The sequence below is a fragment of the Electrona antarctica genome, assembly GCF_951216825.1.
Source record: "Electrona antarctica genome assembly, chromosome: 3".
Classification (NCBI taxonomy): domain Eukaryota; kingdom Metazoa; phylum Chordata; class Actinopteri; order Myctophiformes; family Myctophidae; genus Electrona; species Electrona antarctica.
Window position 1 is genome coordinate 6,728,597 of NC_136808.1, and position 22,626 is coordinate 6,751,222.

At 44.1% G+C, this 22,626-nt stretch overlaps 2 protein-coding genes across 2 annotated transcripts; both read left to right on the forward strand.

Moving 5' to 3' along the window:
- Positions 1–1,752: 1,752 nt before the first annotated feature.
- Positions 1,753–18,676, forward strand: LOC306920639 (uncharacterized protein; the record flags this gene model as incomplete). Its single annotated transcript, XM_079497448.1, has 4 exons — positions 1,753–1,839; positions 2,626–2,665; positions 17,195–17,306; positions 18,057–18,676. 4 exons carry the CDS (start codon positions 1,753–1,755, stop codon positions 18,574–18,576), a joined length of 759 nt encoding a protein of 252 aa, XP_079353574.1. The 3' UTR covers positions 18,577–18,676.
- LOC306920554 (speckle targeted PIP5K1A-regulated poly(A) polymerase-like) lies at positions 4,179–14,458 on the forward strand (the record flags this gene model as incomplete). Its single annotated transcript, XM_079497367.1, has 8 exons — positions 4,179–4,287; positions 5,884–6,041; positions 7,547–7,773; positions 10,418–10,527; positions 11,255–11,398; positions 12,579–12,671; positions 13,215–14,342; positions 14,451–14,458. Exons 1-8 carry the CDS (start codon positions 4,185–4,187, stop codon positions 14,456–14,458), a joined length of 1,971 nt encoding a protein of 656 aa, XP_079353493.1. The 5' UTR covers positions 4,179–4,184.
- Positions 18,677–22,626: the final 3,950 nt, after the last annotated feature.

Below are 22,626 nucleotides of genomic sequence, written 5' to 3' on the forward strand. Positions count from 1 at the left end.
TTTTGTTTGTACTCATTATTTCAAAACATTTTCCAAAAATTATCTTTCATAATTTAGGCCCTTATGAGAGATCTGCTATTTTTCTAGTTTGGGTTTTCAGGGAGACATAAAACTTCTCTTTTGGGTCTGGAGCTCAGGAGTTTTAGCTGCTGTGGAGTTCAGTAGAGTTTTTATTTATTTTTTAACTTAAAAGGAAAAGTAGAAATTTACCACAATGTAGAAATATTTAGTCAGGAGGAAAAGGCCTGTATTTAAAATGTGACTTTGAATAGAATCACAAAGGTATCGGCAACATAACATACTTAAAGTAAAAGTGCTCATTATGAATGGATGGATGGATGGATTTTTTTCACAAAAATAGCAGATCTACAAGCTTGTAGATCAGCCATTTTTTGAATAGCTGATCTATATAATAGGTATGTTTTGCAATAATAATCAAAACATTCTACAAAGTAACTAAAGTTTTCAATGAATTGTAGTGGTGTAGAAGTACAAACATGTAAATACTCAACTAAAGTCAAAGTACCTTTAGTATTTGAGTAAATGTACTTACTCTCCACCACTGTGAACTAGTAGAATGAACGACGAGTACATTATGAGAGGTGTGTGATTGACATGACAATATTATATTACAGTATATATGCTGTAAGGTTTAGAACCAGCACTGAAAAAAATTACAATGATTTTATACTTTACTCGTTTTATTTTGATTTATAGAATGAAAAATGAAACCACAAATGGCAGCTCCGATGCAGCGTGTCAAAAGTCAAAGTCGTGTCACACAAACGCCACCGCAGTGAAATTAGTTCTCCGCATTTGACCCAACTCTTGGAGCGGTGAGCCGCAGCCAAGGAGCGGTGAGCCGCAGCCAAGGAGCGGTGAGCCGCAGCCAAGGAGCGGTGAGCCGCAACCAAGGAGCGGTGAGCCGCAGCCAAGGAGCGGTGAGCCGCAGCCAAGGAGCGGTGAGCCGCAGCCAAGGAGCGGTGAGCCGCAGCCAAGGAGCGGTGAGCCGCAGCCAAGGAGCGGTGAGCCGCAGCCAAGGAGCGGTGAGCCGCAGCCAAGGAGCGGTGAGCCGCAGCCAAGGAGCGGTGAGCCGCAGCCAAGGAGCGGTGAGCCGCAACCAAGGAGCGGTGAGCTGCAGCCGTGCCGCGCTCGGGAATCATTTTGATTAGTTGATTTGACCCCCCAATCCAACCCATTGATGCCGAGTGCCAAGCAGGGAGGCATTGGGTCCTAGCCTGGTTTCCAGCCCACAGACCCCGCCCACTCGACTGAGCGCACTGGTTCAAGAGCTGGAGGCTCTCAGAGTCTGACAATCAGGCTAATTGGGTCCCATTTTCTCAGTCTTTGGTATGACCCGACTGGGGATCGAACCCCCGACCTCCCAGTTTCAGGGCAGACACTCTAACCACAAGGCCACTGTCTGGACAATGGTCATTATGGTGGGACCCCCGGGGACCGTGCAGTAAGGGTCCATGGGGTCTCCAGACAAAATGCCTGAAATTTCATCTTTATAATAATACTCTTTTTTGCCCCGAAGGATACTCATCTTCACAGGTCTGTTCAAATACCCACAGCAACACAGTACAGAAAGCACAACACCAAGACAATACAAAAACATGAGGTCCCCACTGTGTACAGAGCCGTCCTATCGGCGAGGCAGTTTGTTTAATGCCGTGATGGATGATGGGACAAAACTCCTCCTAAAACTGACCTTTTTTGACACTAACCCAGGAGGAGGAGGGGAGCTGCATGGGGGTCGAACCGGGAACGTTCCCCTTCCCCGAGCAGCCAGCCGCTAGCTTTGTCAATTTGGGGTTCCTGGAAATCACTGCAATGGTACTAGACCAAGTAGAAGCCAGGAGCATGGAGTCAGTGTTCTGAGCTTTATACTTGGTTGCACAGCATAGATAGGCTCATGAAATAGCCTGAAATTAATCATAATTAGACTATACGACTGACTTGTGTTTAGCAAAAATGTTTACATGTTTAGTTTTTGTGTACCATTTTCTTTCTTTTTCTTTTTTTTAGCACATAGTAAATGTGTAGAATAGCAGCTAGTGTCCAAGATACCGTTTTTGTTGTTGTTACTGTTTCCCGTCAAATAAACTTTTTGTATTTCTAATTATTTTTTAAATAATGTCATTCACATACATGTATTGTGCTGTCGTTTTTGTTGTTGTTACTGTTTCCCGTCAAATCAACTTTTTGTATTTCTAATTATTTTTTAAATAATGTCATTCACATGTATTGTGCTGTTTTAAATTGATATTCAAATAAAGCAGTAGTTTCTTTACCACTGACTATGTTGTCTGTCTGTCTGTGAGCACGAGGAGTCAGCTATGATGATGAGTCAAGTGGCTCACATCAAAACCAGGCCATCTTTCTAAAGTTAACCAACCTATAAGGGTGGAAAACCACACGAGGGCAGCAGAGATCTAATTTCGTTGTGTTGGTTTTGTGTTTTTGACTGGTCATGTGTCACGTGAATATCCATCCGACCAATCAGAGTGGACTATCACACCTGCTCTCCATTCTGCTAATCAGTATTTAAACCCTGCTTTGTAAGCCCTCTGTTTAATTTCCTGGTTTTAGTGTTTCTCTCTGTGCCAAACCTTTTTTTAGCTGGAGGTTTCCTCCCCCCTGCATGGACCTCATGGACTTGGTAAAGAGCTGTAGTTTGTATAATGTATGTATAATCATTGATTCTTACTTTGACTGAGAGGTGTTCTTGCAAATTCACTAGAGTTGCAATACATTCTTTGAGAAATGGAATGGATTAATGGATTAGTAAAAACAATAAATCACCTTCATCATACTTCATTGACTGGGTCTATATTAGGGATGAAAATGGCCAATCTACAAGCTCACATTGCTTGTGCTCTCACCAACCTGCTAGCTATACCAATACAACAAATCTTATCCCCAATCCCCATGATGGAGGTTCACAATGTGGCCAATTAAAGCTGGAATGCCCATGATGAAATGAAATGAAATGAAATGATTACTATATTTACCCAGGGTATCTGGGCTAAGCTCAAGAACTTGTTTCCAGCCAGGCCCTGCTCATAGAACACATTTCATCGTAGTGGTTCAATGCCTTGTTCAAGGGCACTTCAGCGGTGGTAATTTTAACGTGTCGGACCGCTGATTCGAACTGGCGACCTTCCGGTATCAAGACCGCTCTGCTATCCGTTCGGCCACCGCTGCCACTGATCCTATGAGTTCGAAAGATAATGTCTTGTTTGATTTTCTACATCACAAATAAATGGTAGCCGTTTCAGCTTGACAGCCATCAGTGCCACATAAGGCTGGATGGCTGAAATGTACCATTTAATTGTGATGTAGAAAATCAAAAAGTTAAAATCCATCATTTGATTTCCAAATGCTCTGCCAAACAATGAAATGTAGAAGACCTTGAACTGTGACCTTTGCACTAGTGACCTGAGACATTAACACACAAACTCTGCATGATGAACTGAACTGGTGACACATGAACTGTTTCTGTTTAATGCTGTTTTTTTTAGTCGTGCAATTGCTTTTTCCCCCTTTTTTTTGCACTTTAGGCTTTTATGAATTTTAGAGTCATTTTGATTTTAGCCACCAGGACCTGGGTGAACACATGTCCTTCTGTACTTTGTATGGAATGACAATAGCCTAAAACTCCTTGAACCTCAACAACCTGATGGTGTCAAACAGTACGCTAATAAAGAGACCACCTGATGTTCAGGTCAAACAATAAGCTAATAACGAGACCACCTGATGTTCAGGTCAAACGATAAGCTAATAACGAGACCACCTGATGTTCAGGTCAAACAATAAGCTAATAACGAGACCACCTGATGTTCAGGTCAAACAATAAGCTAATAACGAGACCACCTGATGTTCAGGTCAAACAGTAGGCTAATAACAGACCACCTGATGTTCAGGTCAAACAGTAAGCTAATAACGAGACCACCTGATGTTCAGGTAAAACGATAAGCTAATAACGAGACCACCTGATGTTCAGGTCAAACAATAAGCAAATAACGAGACCACCTGGTGTTCAGGTCAAACAATAAGCTAATAACGAGACCACCTGATGTTCAGGTCAAACAATAAGCTAATAACAGACCACCTGATGTTCAGGTCAAACAGTAAGCTAATTACAGACCCTCTGATGTGATGTACAGGTCAACGTCCAGATGCAGCTGCTCGTGGAGCAAGCTCAGCTCACCGACGCTGAGAAGAACGTGAGAGGGATGGTGAGGGAGCATCTGCAGGACTTCTTCAGTGTCTACCTGCCAGGTATATTCACTCACTGCCCAGCAAAACGCACACACACACACACGTGTGTGTGTGTGTGTGTGTGTGTGTGTGTGTGTGTGTGTGTGTGTGTGTGTGTGTGTGTGTGTGTGTGTGTGTGTGTGTGTGTGTGTGTGTGTGTGTGTGTGTGTGTGTGTGTGTGTGTGTGTGTGTGTGTGTGTGTGTGTGTGTGTGTGTGTGTGTGTGTGTGTGTGTGTGTGTGTGTGTGTGTGTGTGTGTGTGTGTGTGTGTGTGTGTGTGTGTGTGTGTGTGTGTGTGTGTGTGTGTGTGTGTGTGTGTGTGTGTGTGTGTGTGTGTGTGTGTGTGTGTGTGTGTGTGTGTGTGTGTGTGTGTGTGTGTGTGTGTGTGTGCATGCACAGTGGTGTAAAGTAACTTAACCCATTTAATTTAGACCTGAGCTTGATTCTACAAAATGTCTTCTAAATCATGACGGTTTTCTGAAAAACCTGTGTTTATATGACTAGAATTATATGTAGCCTATTTGGCCTCTGACACCCATCTCAATGTTGTTCCAGGGACCCGCTAGAAGCAAAGATTTGAGTTAAAAATGTTTGCTCTGAAATAATATATATTTTTCAATGGCTAAAGTATAACATAATGCTTAAAACGCCAAAATGGGTTAAGTACATAATACTCGAGTACTGTACACTTTTGAGGACTTTTTTTTTTACTTTACTGTAGTACAGATTCAATTTCCAATACTTTTTTTTTTTACTTCTACTTCTACTAAACATTACATTTGAAAATATCTGAGCTACAAGCTTGTGTAGATCTGCTATTTTCATCTGCATTTTTTTATACATTTTGAAACCTGTGACATGGACAATATTCTGCAAAATGACTAGGCTACTTTTACTTTCAGTGCTTAATATTGCAAATACCTTTGTACTTTTACCTGACTACATTTTGAATACCAGACTTTTATCATTTAATTGTAACAGTATTTCTACATTGTGGTATATACTTCCACCACTAACAAACACACAGAAGCTCACATCTAAATGAAACGTGTGCATGATAGTGTCTCATGTTCCTGATGTAGCTACAGTAATGCCCTTTTATTAAAAACAAGACCTGCAAGATGACGTTTATTTAAACCAAAACATTCAAGATGTTTATTTGAACTAATCTGCTTTTATACTTGGTTGACTGCAGTTCCCCATAGGGCTCTATGGTAAATGGTGCATTTATATAGCGCCTTTATCCAAGGCGCTTTACAGATTGTGCATTACATTCACCCATTCACACACACATTCATACACCGATTGCGGCAGAAGCCATGCAAGGTACCAACCAGCACATCGGGAGCAATTTGGGGATCAGTGTCTTGCACAAGGACACTTCGACATGTAGACAGGAGGAGCCGGGATTCGAACCGCCGACCCATGGATCATTGGACGACCTGCTCTACCTCTTGAGCCACAGTCGCCCCCTTACTAATACTAATACTAGGCCCTTCCATGCGTTCACTCTACACTTTATTATTGTTTCCAAAAAATGGTTGATCTACAAGCTCAACAATGCATCAGTGTGGTTTAAATGGCAGAGATGACGTTTGTCCTTGTCTTGGTTTGCCAGGCAGCCGGTTGGTGGCGTTGGGGTCTTCTGTCAACACCTTCGGGGTCCATTCCTGTGAGCTGGACATGACTCTGAACCTGGACCACACCCAGAACTACCAGGGCCAGAGACCCCCTGTACGGCTGTCTGACCCCACCCAGGGCCAAAGACCAACCAAGGTTCATGTTCTAGATTGTTATTAGAGAAAGTAAAATATGAGTGTTTTTATTTATATTTTCATTTTCATTTGCTGCTTTCTTTCACTTTAACGATTTTAGATGTTTTTGACAGGGGGTGGGGGCATTCGAACTAGTGGCTAAATAATAAATATGTATTTATTTTTTTTGCAAAATTATACAGCGATTTCTTTGTTATTATTTACTATGGTCCTACTAGACCCCAAGAAATTACATCTGGCCACAAAAGATCACAGGTTCTACTGAATGTGAAGGGGGAGGTGTCAAACTGACATATTGAGGCTATATGACACACAGTATGGCAGCACCCCAGTAGGCTACCTTCACATTCAGTAGATCCTGTGATCTTCTGTGGCCAGATGTCATTTCCTGGAGTCTATTACAGTAGGACTATAGTAAATAATAAAAAAGAAATTGCCATAATATTTTGTAAATAAATACTTAAACCCTCAATACTATAGGTAAACGTGATCTTTGGCTCTGTACTTGGTCTGCTCTTTTCCCCTCTAAAGCAAATCTTATCTCTTTTCCAAAAATTAGGTCAATCTAAGATTTTACCCAAAATAAATTGCAATAGGCCTAATCATTCAAGGTTTTCTATGATCCTCAGGGTCGTCCAAATAACATATAAAAATGTGATTATTATATAAATTGTGGATCAGGGTAAATTCAGGGGTTGAACGTACCATTGAAAACAAAAAAAAACATCTAATTTGAATTATGCTTTACGTAGCATGTGACATGTCAAACTAGGAGTTATTCATGATTCTGAATCAATTCCAAGCATTAGTTTTGCACGAAGAACATGCCATAGCCGTGTGATGAGGTCGTCACATTTGGGCTATGGCCGTTTTGTATCGTCCCTTAAAGGGATAGTTCAGATTTGTTTTAATTTAAGCTGTATGAAATACTTGCCATCAATATAGTGGTTGCAACTGTGGTGGGAGTTCTGCTCTAGTTTTGGTCACAAGTAGTTCCGGTCATTTTGTGGGGGGCACTGGGGCCACGCAGTAAAAGTAAATTAATTCACAAAACTAACATCATTTGTATTGTTGACCTATTTCTAAAATATTAGTGCAACTTTCGTTCAACTTTGACCCCTCTATCACATGGAACTATTTTTGGGCGTAGTGATATGGACACAAAACATAGTTCCGTGTGATAGAGGGGTAAAAAATGAACGAAAGTTGCACTAATATTTTAGAAATAGGTCAATAATGGAAATGGTGTTAGTTTTGTGGATTAATTTACTTTTAATGCATGGCCCCAAGTGCCCCCAAAAAAATGACCGGAACTACTTAATATTGACCAAAACCAGAGCAGAACTCCCACCATGGGACTCGGGCAATCAATTAATACAGTTGCAACCACTATATTAATGGCAAGTATTTCATGTTCAAAAGTTCAAAAAATCTGAACTATCCCTTTAATTCCTCCATCCATTATCTCACTGTATTGCTGAACATGCTCTCTGCTGCCCCCACCAGGCTGCGGGGGGCACGTCGGACGACTCCATCCTGCTGTCAGACGTAGACGTGTCGGCGGCCTCGGCGGCCGTGCTTCTTGACCTGGTGGCGGCCATCTTGAGGAGGCGTGTCCCCGGCGTGCACAGAGTCCAGGTGGTCTGCGTGGCTGGAACTTCCCCCCGCTTCCCCGCCATAAAGTTCCACCACCAGCAGCGCAACGTCCGGGGAGTCATCACCATCAATGACAGGTGAGTCATCGGCAGTGTTGTTCAAGTTACTTTTAAAAAGTAATTAGTTTCAGTTATAGTTACTAGTCTGAAAATAACTAATTACTTTACTAGTTCCTAAATTATGAAAGTTACTAGTTACTTTTTTTTACTTTTTTTACTTCGTTTGTTTTAAGCTCTACTCTAAGAAACAGGAATAGAACAAAGCTTATGCCAATAGTACAATATCCAAAGTCACAGACAATATCCAGTCTAATGATATGGATATAATACTGATGCCCTGCCCATGCATAGACAGGCCTAAAGTAATTACCCTATGTTGACCAATCATCATCATTATGATGACGTTATGCCCTGTGGAAGCCACGTTCTCCTTCTCATGTGGAATGTGTTTCACTCTGGGAGCACACTCGGCGCACCATGTCAGTTTACATGACAGACTCTGCACTGGCAGGAGAAGGAGACGGTTCTTTTGGATTACATTACGTAACGTGGGCAACTACTAACTCACCCATTGAAATCACAGTATTGTGATATATTATTGTGACAGTATTTATGTAAAATGTTATGTTATATTGATATTATATTGGTATTTAATTGTCTATATAATTCAAATAGACAACTTTTGATATGTATAATACTAGAATTTCGCGGGCCTTCGGCCCGCTCATCCCAGAGTTGCGTTGGCCCGCGTTGCGATACAGAAGTCCACAGATACAGAAGTGCACAGTGACACGCGTTGTATGCAGCTGTTTTGTGTTGCAGCGCGCGTGTAGTGTTGTTATCCATATATGCGCCTCGGTTCGTCCCGTTTGTTCCACGCCAGGTGTCGACGCAGTCGTTGGCGCAAATTTCTTATTATTTTAACTGTGTATGTAATTGCGGCTAGTAGCACACATGTTTTTTTAGGAGCACGATGAAAAGTTATGAAATAATGTGTTTGAGGGCCCTCCTATATACAGCTTTAGTCCCCACACGTCTCAATATTTGCCATTGACAAAGAACAGAGAAATTAGGTCGAAATGCCGCTAAATATGACGTAAATTAAAATGTATTATATATATATGTTTTTTTAATTGAATGTAAATACTTTACTTATAAAAAAACCTGGCAACCCGCACCCCGCGGTCATTTTCCGCTAACCGGAGCGGTGCTCCCTAGCCTGCTGGAGGGGTTCACATCATCCCATGCAGCCTCGAGAGGAAAAAGAAGGCAAATAAATGCAGCCTTGAGGCTACCTCCCAATGTGGTGTTGTGGAGCTTGATCACCTCCTCGTCCTCCTTTTCTCCCCAAATTGTCAATGCCACATTTTTTTTTAGGAGCACGATGAAAAGTTATGAACTAATGTGTTTGAGGGCCCTCCTATATACAGCTGTAGTCCCCACACGTCTCAATATTTGCCATTGACAAAGAACAGAGAAATTAGGTGGAAATGCCGCTAAATATGACGTAAATTAAAATGTATTATATATATATGTTTTTTTAATTGAATGTAAATACTTTACTTATAAAAAAACCTGGCAACCCGCACCCCGCGGTCATTTTCCGCTAACCGGAGCGGTGCTCCCTAGCCTGCTGGAGGGGTTCACATCATCCCATGCAGCCTCGAGAGGAAAAAGAAGGCAAATAAATGCAGCCTTGAGGCTACCTACCAATGTGGTGTTGTGGAGCTTGATCACCTCCTCGTCCTCCTTTTCTCCCCAAATTGGCAATGCCAATAAATGCAAAAGTTGCCTAGTGTGAATACTTCCACAGCCTAAGTAGTAAAGGAGAAACTATCAGTCTTCTCCGAAGTCGGTCAATGTTTGTCAACTCAGCACGTGTTGACAACGCATATTAGTAAACAGAAGCCGTATGTGTGTCACACCAAAAGTGGTGACCTATAGAATCCTGTACATAGAAGCATCACGCAATCGTCTCCCTCCCTGTGTGGGTCACGTGGTGGGCTCTGAGCAAATGGGAGAGAGAATGTAGTGTTGCCAGGTCCGCGTATTGTAAGCGAGTGGTAGTGTGTGTAAGTAGCGTGTTGAATGGCATTTTTTCTGTGCTTGTTTTCATAGACGTGGCAACAAATTAGGCGGGGGTGTCGGTGCTTGTGGCGTGTTTGTGTTTATTATTGATATTGATATTGTTTGCGAGTGTGGACGGGAGCCGGCTGTAGTGGCAGTGCGATGACAATTTTTACGCGGCTGGTGTCGAGTGTGGCCGTGCGGCGCGACATGAGGAGATAGGGAACCAACGACGCGGAGGGTAAGTGTGTGACGTGTTAGTGTGTTGTTGCAGTGTGTGTTGCAGCGTGTTGCAGCGTGTCAGTGACGTAGTAGCTGGTGCCTTTTGTTCCTGTGCGTGCTTTTGGGCACATGTTTTCAATTGTAATATAGGATGGATGTATGTGTGTAAGTATATGGGATAGCACAAAATCCAGCGAGTAATTTCAGTTATAGAGGGGTGGGAGTTTATACGTTTTTACTTCTTCTCACTCCTTTTCGGATGTGCTTAGATTTTCCTTTCTTTTTTTCCCCCTTTTTTTTCTTCTTTTCTCCTTTTTTAACTATTTATTTTAATTTGCTTTTCCTTGTGATGTGAAATACAAGGAATTGTTTCTGTTTTATTGGCATATTCGAAATAAACATGACAAACAAACAAACTGTCCATTATTCCCAGACTGGCAGTGAGGAACACCCGCTTCCTCCAGCTGTGTTCAGAGCTAGACGCCAGGCTCAGACCTCTGGTCTTCACCATCCACCACTGGGCCCAGAACAAAGGGCTGGCTGGTAAGAAACATACATTTTTGAGTGGTGCACCAACTCTCTTACGGAGCTGGGTGGGTGGGTGCGTCTGAGCACGAAAACAGCATGGTTGTTTTTCCCCACCAGTGGGTATTAACTGTATATATATATGGTGATTTCGGGTGTGCCAGTACAGTAGAGGGACCCCCACACGGTAACTTTGTCATTGCTCAACCGTTTCGGACGCGGGGCGGCTTGACAGAATCGGGCCGGCACCCTGGGTGCGTTCCTGTGGGTCTGGAACTCCTAGAAAAGGTAGTCGACAAACATTTTTTGTCTTAGTTTTAGTCGATGAAATCAACCTGCTCCATTCACCAGGCTGGTAAGAAACCTCCATTCACCACCTCACAGTCAACATGTTTTAGTAGTAAAAGTATCAATATTGTATTAATAGAACTACTTTTATTTGTCACAAGTAAAAGTCCGGAATTCAAGAACCGCCACCGCCGCCCACCCCTGAGCCACCTGGCATAAAGTCCACAGTGGGCTACTGTGGACTTTACGCCAGGAATGTGGAGATGAGAATACCATCGGTTTAAGATTTATGTCAAGGACTAATTTATTCCAGCCAGCAGAGGGCAGCAGTCACATTTTGATTTAGTCTTTGGTACCCGAGGAAAGCCTTTTTTTCTTTTTTACTTGAATGCTAAAATTTCAGCCTTTGTTTTAACTTGAATGCTATGATGATGAAATCAATTCTCCACCTGTTTAGTTGGTCCTGGAAGTGCTGGTGGTCGTGGAAGCGATGCTGCCGGTCTGCTGAACAGCTACGCTCTGAACCTGCTGGTCATCTTCTTCCTCCAGAACACGGACCCTCCTGTCATCCCCTCGCTGAACCAGCTGAAGGACATGTCCTGTAAGCAGAGCCGGACTTACCGTTGGGCTAGGGTGGGCTGAAGCCCGGGGGCTCCCGACTAGGGGGGGGGGGGGGGGGGCCCCCAAAAAATAATAATATATATATATATATATATATATATATATATATATATATATATATATATTTATTTTTTTTAATTATAAAATTGTAAAGTGAAATCCAATTCAAGTGAAATGTGTGTATTGTTACTGTATTTAGTTGTATTATGGTTAAACCATTGAGAGCTTCTGCCTGCCTGCCTCTCTTTTTAGGGGCCTGGGTACCCCAAAATGAAAACAAAATAGCCCAAAAAAAATTTGCGGGACCCGCGGCTCTGCCGCACGCCCCAAGGGGGGCCCTCAACTTTGCTCCAGCCCGGGGGCCCTCAGCAAGGTAAATCCGGCTCTGCCTGTAAGTCGCGGCACTGTGTGATGGAGTACTTTCTCATCTGCAATACCTGGCATGTCGTAATAATGGCCCAACATTCGGCGGAAATGGCCAATCTATACATTTGCGACGTAGCTTGTTGGCTATTTTCGGCAAAGGGATTTGTCGTAGTCAGAGAGAGAGGGGGGGGGGGCTGTAATCACACATTATACCAGATTTCTGTATAAAGATTTGCACACATGTTCAGGATTAAAGAAAATGGCGGATCTACAAGCTCATAGTGCGGTATATCTGCTATTTTGAATAGCTGAAGTATAAGGTCGGAGTTCAAATAAAAAATGTCACAGATGCTTTCCTGGTTAGAAATGGAGTGCCGTGATTTTTATAGTCTTTTCTGTTTTTGTATGAGTCTATGGAGTTACTCTAATAGACCCCCAGTTGTGTTTATTATAATCAAATATGTCTTCCCTGTGTTTTTGGTTTCTTCCTGAAAGCCTTTGAGTCAAAAGGCCCAATCGAAATGCGTTTAGTGATCACAATATCGTCCCCTCCCCCCCTAACCCCTCCGCCTTTATCATACAAGCTGTGGGTGCGTCCTTTGTTCACCACTCGCCTGAAAACCAGGCATACTTAATTAACTGGATGTGGCCACATAAAAAACATAATTTTAACACTTTCTGTACACTTTTGAGAATCTTCCTAGATGGTCATGTTTTAGGGGGGTTGGTGTGTGTGTGGGGGTGGATCACGGCACTCAATCTTTAAATATAACCTTTTTCACGCCCGTCTTCAGGTGAGGAAGAGCAGTGTGAGATCGAGGGCTGGGACTGCACCTTCCCCAGTCAGCCACTGGCCGTGCCTCCCAGCCAGAACGGACAAGACCTCTGTAAGTAAGTTAAAGTAACAATAACTGCATTCTATCAACTTGCTTAGTCAGGCAATTATTAATTATCAGAACAATATCCAATCTGGGAATAAATTCCTTACGAAGAAATGTGTTTGTAAAGGTGTCTACTAGTAACCCATCTCACAAAGACTGATTCAGTTTCCCTAGGACAATCTGTGACAGCTGTGCTGAAAGTTGGCGTACCATTGATAACCTTTATGCAGGAAAAATTTACAATTTTTCATTCTGCTTTAAGTAACGTGTGACGTGTCAAACTAGGAGTTTTTTTCATGATTCTGAATCCATTGCAAGACGCTTTTTTTTTTTTCCTTCTGAAAAGGGTAATATAACACGACTGCACCCATTTCACTTTCCCTCTATTCACCCTGAGAGAATCCAGTTTGTTGGTGAGCTGGTGAATTGAATCGCTATACTCTTGGTTCCTTGACCTCAGAGCACAGAATGAAGTGACACAAAGTAACAGAACATTTTGGAAGTTCAACATGTGCTCTTGGATTTTTTGCTGTCTCTATATCCATGCAGGCACTCTGCTGGCCGCCTTCTTCGCCTTCTACGGCCGGTTTGAGTTCCACAGCAGAGTCGTATCCCTGAGGGAGGGCCGTGCGCTCCCCATCGCCCCCTTCCTCGGTCGTCGGGAGACCCCAAAACGGGTGCCCTGCATGATTCTGCTGGATCCTCTTGAAGGCTCCCACAACGTGGCTGCGGACCTGACCTTCGGCACCCAGGCCGACTTCCAGCGAGAGTGCGTGACGGCAGACCTCAAGTATCTGCGGTCTGAGGAGCTTCCCTCCCCTCAGTCATGGGGCCTGGCCAGCCTCCTCACCTCAGTCGAGGTAGCCGGAAACAACGTTGTTGGTGACCCGGAAACCCCGACCCAATCGCCGTCTCTTAGTGTAACGTTTCGGCAGAGGAGAGGCAGTCAGGCTGAACCGGATTTGCCCGCATTTGGCGAGACTCGGGAGGAGGAGGCCGTCATCGCGCCGCCCGCGAGGCCCAGGAGAGGCGAGAGGAAGAGAAAGCGGGATGTCCTCCCGAGTCCAGCGCCTCCTGAATCTGCCGACGGCCAGGACGGAACTCGTCGGCACGCAGAAAGGCAAAGGAAGCGTGTCAAAGAGGTGGCGGAGGAAGGAGCGCGCGCCCGAGAGGAGAAATCGGCCGATGTTCCGGGTGCCAGTGCTTCTTCCACTGCCACGGAGATGCCGGTCCTGCCGAAAAAGAGAGGCAGAAAGGCCAACCGGCCTCTGCCCGAGGACGTTCAGATTCCAGAGGTGAGGCGATGCGAGGAGGCCTCCGTCGCCCCGGCTGCAAAGCGCGGCAGGAGGAAGGCGACGGGACAAATCGTGGCTCCAGTGCCCCCTGAGTCGCGGGTCCAGGACAAGGCGCTCGTCGCCACAGCGAAGCCCGAACGGGTGACCACCAGGGCCAAAGTGGGACGTGTCGTTGCGGAAGCGGAGACCCCGGACGTCGTCCACCCCGCTGCGAAGCCCAGAAGACGAGGGAGGAACTCGAAGGAGGACGTCGAGACTTCAGGGCCTCCCGACTCGTCCGAGGTTCCCCAAAAAACGCTCCCCAAACGAGGTGTGGCACTCGATGCTCAACCCGCTTGTTCGTCCACCACGATCTACACGTTCGAGGAGATGCAGTTGCCAGGTAGGCAACAATGTCACAATTATTACACAATCGCCTAATTGCAATTATTTTTGCATGATCGTCAATCGTTTCCATGTTAAAATGTCCATACGTGTTGTAAGCGTGTAGAATTGTAGATCCAACTATTTCTGCCAATTCTTTTAATTTTGGGGAAAATCTTTTTTTACCAGCTGATACGAAGTATCGGCAGGTCTACATTAGGATGGGAAACTTGCAACACTGCTTGCAACACCGTAGATCATTCTGCTGAGTGTTGCCAAGTCTGCATATTTCCAGCCAAGTCTGCATATATTTCCATCCAGCCTAACGTGGAGGCTGCTTAGCTTATTTCTGTCACGACATTTGGCAACACTGGCAACCACACTGCCGAGTACTTCTTGCTGAGTGTTGCCAAGTCTGCATATTTCCTGCCTGCATATTTCTAGCCTAACGTGGAGGCTGCTTAGCTTATTTCTGTCACGACAGTTGGCAACACTGGCAACCATACTGCCGACTACTTCTTGCTGAGTGTTGCCAAGTCTGCATATTTCAAAAGCCCACAAAAAACACCTTTCAACACACTACTTACACACACTCCAACTCGCTTATAATTCGCGGAGCTGGCAACACTGCCTCCCCTCGCGCCATTGGCTCAGACACACACGCACACGCACGCACACACACACACACTCACACACACACACACACACACACACACACACGCCTGGAAGCCACCGCCCACTGTGATCTCTCCTCAGGAGAAGAGAAACAGCGGAGGAGGAGGAGGAATTGTCGCCTCACCATTTCGCTTCTTCCTTCTAAATCTCTGTATACAAAATTTAGCTAACTCATCGAAACTCTTAGTTACATCAATATTGTTCTTCGCCAATAGTTGGTTTGTGCCAAAGTATTACGAGTATAGAGTTCGCATTGGCCAATTCCATTGCCACGCACATTCACAGCCATTTCCCAACGCGGTGGTTTGACCCAGAGCCAACTCATAGAAGAGTTACGACATTGAGGGGGCAGAAACCGAGCGCTCGAGCGCTGTTCATGCAGGCTGAACTGAACAGTTTCGGGAGACAAACACAGCAGTTACTTTTGCACCATGCTAATGCCTGCTAAAGCTAATGTTGACAGCCTGTGTGTGTGTGCGTGCTTGCAGCTATGGCTTGCAGGAGAGAGAGGCAGGCGGAGCGGAGGGGTCTCGTCTCGCGCAGCGTGTGTGTGGAGTTTATGCGTTGACAATTTCGGCCCTCTTCCATGGCATTTGCAACACAAACAACATTCTCCCATGTTGATAAGAGTATTTTGAAAAGCACTAAAGCAGTGGTTCTGAACCTGTGGTCTGGGGACCACAAGGTGGTCCCCAGCTACATGATGGAGACTTGGTAACCAAATGAACCCTTAGAGATCTTTAACTCTTGCGAGTACAATTCAACCAAGTGGGTCCTTTTGGTTCCATTTCACACTCTCAACAGTTGAAAAATTGTTAAACATCTGCATTACTTCTACACAATTTCAGAATGTAGCAAAATTATTTTGATCAACATTGGCCTGTTATCTCTCCTAATGGTACCAACATCAATACACTTCTTTAGTTTGGGTCTGGAAGGCTAAATGTCATCAAATGGTGGTCCGTGGCTCAAATGCAGAATAAATAATGGGCCTTGATATGACAAATCTTGACAACCACTGATTTAAGGTCTATTTAGAACGGATAAAAATATGCGATTAATTTGCGCTTAACTATGGACAATCATGTGATTAATCGCGATTACATATTTGAATCGATTGACAGCCCTATTATTATATAACACAGAGGCAACAATTGTGCAAATAGCCAATCCACAAGTTCACAACGACCTTGGACATCTGCTATTTCACAACATTTATCTGTGGAACCATTCTGTTGCTTGTCTGGGTGGGGGGGTCCCCAGTTCAAATATGATTACTTTGGCGGGTCACAGCCTGAAAAGGCTCCTAAAATTGCTAGCCTACCACCTTCATATTACCAAAACTAATGTTGTAACTTGTTGCCTTATCTAACTATTCATTGATTCACTCCCAAAATCCATTTGGCAAAACAAAAAAAAAACACACCTGTGTGGGGCGCTCACTTCGCATTCTCTCATGTTGGGCTAGTTGGTGTCAAGGTGATGTCTGTTTGCTCAGCAGTTGCTGATGTCTGCTCAGGAGGTTTGAGTGTTTACTCAGACCGAAAACAAATTAGAGGGAACATTGCCGCGGACCACCGCACCAACCTCTGCAGGGACCCCCCTTATATTAAACACACATCTATACGGAAGCTGCTGGTTTTTATTCATATTGAATCAATTCTTGAATTGAATTGATTGAATATAAGGGGGGGCCCTGCGGAGGTTGCTGCGGTGGTCCGCCGCAATGTTCCCTCTAATTTGTTTTCGGTCTGTTAAATCAAGCTACAGACATTCCAAATAACCTCCATTTCCTCTAATGACTTGATAGTCACCAATGTTTGGCTCCATTTTGTACTAGGCTACACTCACCTGGACAGATCCTGTTGTTGTTTACACACACACACACACACACACAAACAGACAGATATATACATTTCAGATAATAGCACAATTCTGAAGATTGTAATCAGCTGGTAATTAATTGATTTGAATCAATTGTTTACTATTAAATGTTCCAGTGATTTCTTTGTATTTAAGATATTTGTCATATCTGTCCTGTGCAATTGATTACGAAGCCTAAAAGGCAAACGGATATACAAATTGTAATGTTCCAATGTACAATGCAAAAAAAAAACACTCGTTTTTTTTTTTATCGTTAATCGCAATCATTTGTTGTTGTTAATGGTCAACTTAAATGTGTGATGGTGACAACAGCCCCGTTGCCAGCTCCGAGGAAGAGGGGGCGGCCCAGGAAGGCTGAGCTTCCACAGTCTCAGCAGGAGACGGCCGTCGTCCCGGCACCAACGCTCAGGAGAGGGCGGAAGAAGTAAGCCTGGCTGTCACATTATTGCAAAATCTCCCTACTGGCAATTATTTCAGCTGAAGAATGGTTTCCATTCATTTCCGTTTTCAAGTGAGCGTGTTGAAAAATGTGCTGACGTTTTTCAGAAACTGTGGAAATGGCTGATCTACAAGCTTCCGTGTCGAATTGTTCAAGCTTGTAGGTCAGCCTTTACTTAAATGTTGTACTTTTGAAAGTATTGTTTGTGGCCAATTTCAGTTTACATTGTAACTTATTGCCATAGATTATTTTTGTTTTATTATTATTGGTAGTGAACGTTGTCAGTGATTATCATGACTACCCTGTGTAATTGTTTACAAAGCCTGAGAGGCAAACGGAAATGTAATTTTTCGTTGCTGTCGGGAGGAAACCTCATAACTCAATTTGAGGTTTTTGATCACCCATTGAACCAATGGAAAGTAGTAAAAAGTGCTTTGGACAAAACCTCAACTCCATTGGACCCTCAAAATGTCTGCTAAAGCAACTAACTCCACCACCTCTCCCCCTCTCATGGAAGTAATTGACAATATATAGTTACAACATCAACTTTGAAAAAAAATAGGAAATATTCTTAATTTCCTGAAAAATGTACATTTTGGAGTTATGAGGTTTCCTCCCGACAGCAGAGATATACAGTCAGATATACAGTGTGAGGGAAAAAAACGCAATTAAATCTTCTTCCATTGCAATTATTTGTATGACAGTTAACGTCATCATCTATGATTTCCTCTCCAGGACTCTGGCGCCTCCTGAACCGACCCAGGTTCCGGCCGGACGGCTCGCTGTCGCCTCCGAGAAACCCCAAACGCGACCGGGCGGCAGAGCCAAGACGAGGGCGCTCGCCAAAGAGCCGGAGAAACCCAAACCGGACGAGCATGTTAGCCAAGATGCTCCGTCTCATGCCTCCGCCTGCTCTGCCGGTGAGAAGATGGACCCGCCAGTCGTCGGAGGCAGGAGCAGGAGGATGGGCAAACTGCCCGGGTCCGAGGTGGTCGCCACAGAGAAACCCCAAACGCGAGGCAGCAGGGCAAAGACGAGGGCGCTCGCCAAAGCACTGGACATACCGGAACCGGTCCCAGAGCATGCTGCTCCGTCTGCCTCCACCTCTTCCACACCCCTTGTGAAAACGACGGGACGAGGGCGCAAGGCTCGGCTGCCTCCTGCCAAGGAGGTGGTCACTGAACCACCGGCAGAGAAGCCCAGGAGAGGAGGGAGGAAGAAGGCTAATGCCTATGGCCTCATGAATCTAATGTAGAATATGCTCCCCAAATGCTTTTAACTTTTAACATATTGTTGTATTGAATAAAGATGTTGTTAAACTGTTTAACAATTGTAAAATGTATTTTCTTTTCCATGTTGCTGTCAGGATTAAAGTCATAGTGACTACAGACGTCAAGGGAATTGTAGTCCTAGATTTAGTGGACTACATGGACCATATACAAGTGTCCATACTGTCTGAGATAGGGAAACATCACATTAGATAAAATAATTAAAATTTAAGCTGACATGCAATGATGCAGATGTCAGGCAGTATAGCCATTGATGTATCTGAACCATGAGAGCCCCGGAGAAAAGTTGTGACACACGGCAGACAGCAGAAGCAGATCCGAGATGATGTTGTTTATTTCACAAGTACACAGCGCAGCAATGCATACAGGTTAAAGCTCACGCCAGCCAGAGATGGCCTGACGTGCATCCACAAGGCTCGCGCCCGACTGACAAAGAGTCCCATCTTGGTCAACCTTTTAAGCAGTTTACATGAGTGTAGGGTGTCAACAGAAATATGCATACATTTTAGTGACAAGTCCTTTGATCAATCAGTCTGTTCCTTCATGTCAACAAACTCCTTTGTCATACAAATAGCCACAGGAAGGCACATAGCAAATGGCCAGGCCCTCACCACATGGGACCGGGTGTGGGAGCCTGGCGTGGAAGACGGTCACAGACACCCTACAGACACCTCCAAATGAAAGTCAAGATGAGCAGAGTAGCACACATTACTAAGAATTATGAATTCCAGATTCATCATAACCCCCCTTATGACCGTCCAAAAGACTGTCATACTAAAATATGGAATCATAATTCTTACCACCCCCCTTGATCCTCAGCTGGACGGTACATTCAAGACACCTAGAAAATAGCAGCAGTACAGTAGGAATTTCCCCAAAATGGTTTACAGACATTTAAGATTACAGCTTGTCATAAATGATTATATTACATTACATTTCATCTTCGATGTGCTTTTAGGACTCTCTCTGTGTTACTTTAATCTTAGGCTAAAACATAAAAAAAATAAACACTTACAACATTCACTTCATGACCCCTTAGGTCATGGACGGACCAACGCGAGACCTGACCACCTCTTTGTGATTCACACCCACGGAAACAACATATAAAAAACTACATTTTAGCTTAAAAACCACAGTAAAAATCCCCTTTACACCTCGATAACTCAGCTGTCTGTAATTCAAATCATTTTTCTGACAAATACCTAATCCCAAACAAAGAATAATGGTCAAATGATTAGTACAAATAATAACTGACATTTAACAGACGTTGCCGCTTTCAGGAAATTTAGGACATGCAATAACATATACGTTAATGCTTTGAATAAAACTCTGCTCTACTAGGGTAGTACATAATAAATGACGCTGGACCCTTGTTAACCAGCTAAACAGTAATAAGAAAAGATAAAAATACATTAACAGGCCAGAGTTTAAGCAATATTCAACTTAATATTCTCTTCACGTCTCGAGGAAATTACCTAATTGTTTCATAAGTAGGCTACTCATGACTCAACTTATCTAATTATACGACAAAAACATACAATCAACACGAGGCCTATTAATTCATGTTGAAACAAACACGACGCACAATTTGTAATCAGAGAGAAGGGAAGTCCATCTTCGCCTCTGATATATGGACAAAGAAAAATCTTCTGTTGCTGCTCTCCTAGTTACCTCAATGTTCGCCAGGCCACGGATCAAGTTGTGAAAAAGTTCACACTGTTTTCGCTGTCCTCATCATCATCTCAACTCCCCCCTCCCAACTCAGAACTCATCAGAGTTGGGAAGAAAAAGGCCGTTGCGTAACTTCATCACAGACGCCGCGTATGACGACTGCAAGGCCCTCAGCTTGTGTTGGTCAGTCGGCCAAGGAAAGTGAAAACCACCGCCATGCCATGCGTCGAGTGGTCGCCTCTCCCCCGGGGAACCATGGGGTCCCCGCCGCCGTGCTGCGCTGCGTCCCATCACCTCGTCGTCCACCGCCAGCGCGCTGATGCAAAGACGATGGTCCCCGCCAACCGCAGCCGCACACCGCTCACCGTCTCCCCGCTGTCGATGCGACCGCTCCTGTCCATCCTCTCGCAGGGCAGGGTCGTGAGGCAGCCCGTAGCCGGTGAAGGCCTCCATCTCCATGTAGACGCACTGAACGCTGGATCACGCGTCCCCGTCGTTGCTCACAAAAACTCCCCACCTCGAATTAGACTGAATAAAAAAGCCGCCGGTTCTGTTTGTCTGGCACATAAAAATGTCCAATGACAACGGATTTCGGACACCATCTGATGTATCTGAACCATGAGAGCCCCGGAGAAAAGTTGTGACACACGGCAGACAGCAGAAGCAGATCCGAGATGATGTTGTTTATTTCACAAGTACACAGCGCAGCAATGCATACAGGTTAAAGCTCACGCCAGCCAGAGATGGCCTGACGTGCATCCACAAGGCTCGCGCCCGACTGACAAAGAGTCCCATCTTGGTCAACCTTTTAAGCAGTTTACATGAGTGTAGGGTGTCAACAGAAATATGCATACATTTTAGTGACAAGTCCTTTGATCAATCAGTCTGTTCCTTCATGTCAACAAACTCCTTTGTCATACAAATAGCCACAGGAAGGCACATAGCAAATGGCCAGGCCCTCACCACATGGGACCGGGTGTGGGAGCCTGGCGTGGAAGACGGTCACAGACACCCTACAGACACCTCCAAATGAAAGTCAAGATGAGCAGAGTAGCACACATTACTAAGAATTATGAATTCCAGATTCATCACCATCATCACTGTTTATGCCTGAAGGACTGCAGTAGCTTGAAATAAACAGAATTAAACAGAATTGAGAGTGCAGTTGCTGCTTTTCTCACGTACTGTATGATTAAATTCAGCTCCATCACCTCGCCTCAGTTTGTTAATGGATAAGTATTTTCACCTTCTTCATGCCCATGGTACTTAAAACGAGGCCGGGGGCACTGGTTGTACATGGGTTTTTGATCATTAAATTGGAAAGCTATACATTTTTATGTATAGGCCTACATTTGATTTGTAACCAGAAATTCCTAAAACAAGTCGAAACATGGGTTAATTATTATTTCAGTGGTGCTTTAGAACCTCCCGCTTATTATAAGAATGAATGTCATTTTTTATAGCGCTTTTCCAAGTGCTCAAAGCACTTTACAACGGTCCATTCATAAATTGGGAGGTGATGTGAAGCGGCGAAGTAGTGCGAACAGTCGACGCCACCTTCCTCACTTCCCACATTCACACACACCAATGGTGGCAAGCTCATACCGCGACCGACGCATTTAACAATATGTATTACTTGCATTTTAGGTGTCTAGTTAATTGTTCACTGCTCATTATGTTACGCACAGGTGGCGAAAGCACACAACGAGGTGGTCTGTATGCAGTACAGGAACATTTGAGGACATTTGTTCCTCCTTTGTGAACAACACTACAAAGCCCTCAACACGTTAGGGCATTAAGCAACTAGTCGACTAGTTTACTAGTCGACTAGTCGACCTAGTTGACCTTGTTTTTTTCCCCCTGATTTTGTAGGCCTCAAGATCAGGTAGATTATAGTTTATAGTCACCAATGTACAGTTTTTAAATGTACACTTTTTTTAATTCTTTTTTTTACATAATAGGTAGTTGAACAACTAGTCGACTAGTAAATTAGGCAACTAGTCAACTAGTAAAAATGACTAGAAGTGAATGCCCTACAACACGTCACAGCTTATTAGCTACCTTAAGATCAAAGGGTATTCGAAGTGGTCAAACTATAGCGATTGAATCGAGGAGTGTTTGAGTTGGTCAAAGTATAGCAGAATAGGATGTTCAGAAGCATCTTCCATAAAATCCTAATGGTCTTCTAGGACAGTGGTTTTCGACCAGTGGTCGCCGAGGGGCTTGGTGGTCGATCCCCAGCTAAATGATGGAGAGTTGGTAACTATGATGGATAATTTGGAATTATTAAGATTTAATTGTTTGTGGATTTGTTTACATGTTCCCAATGACTTAAATCTTATGCC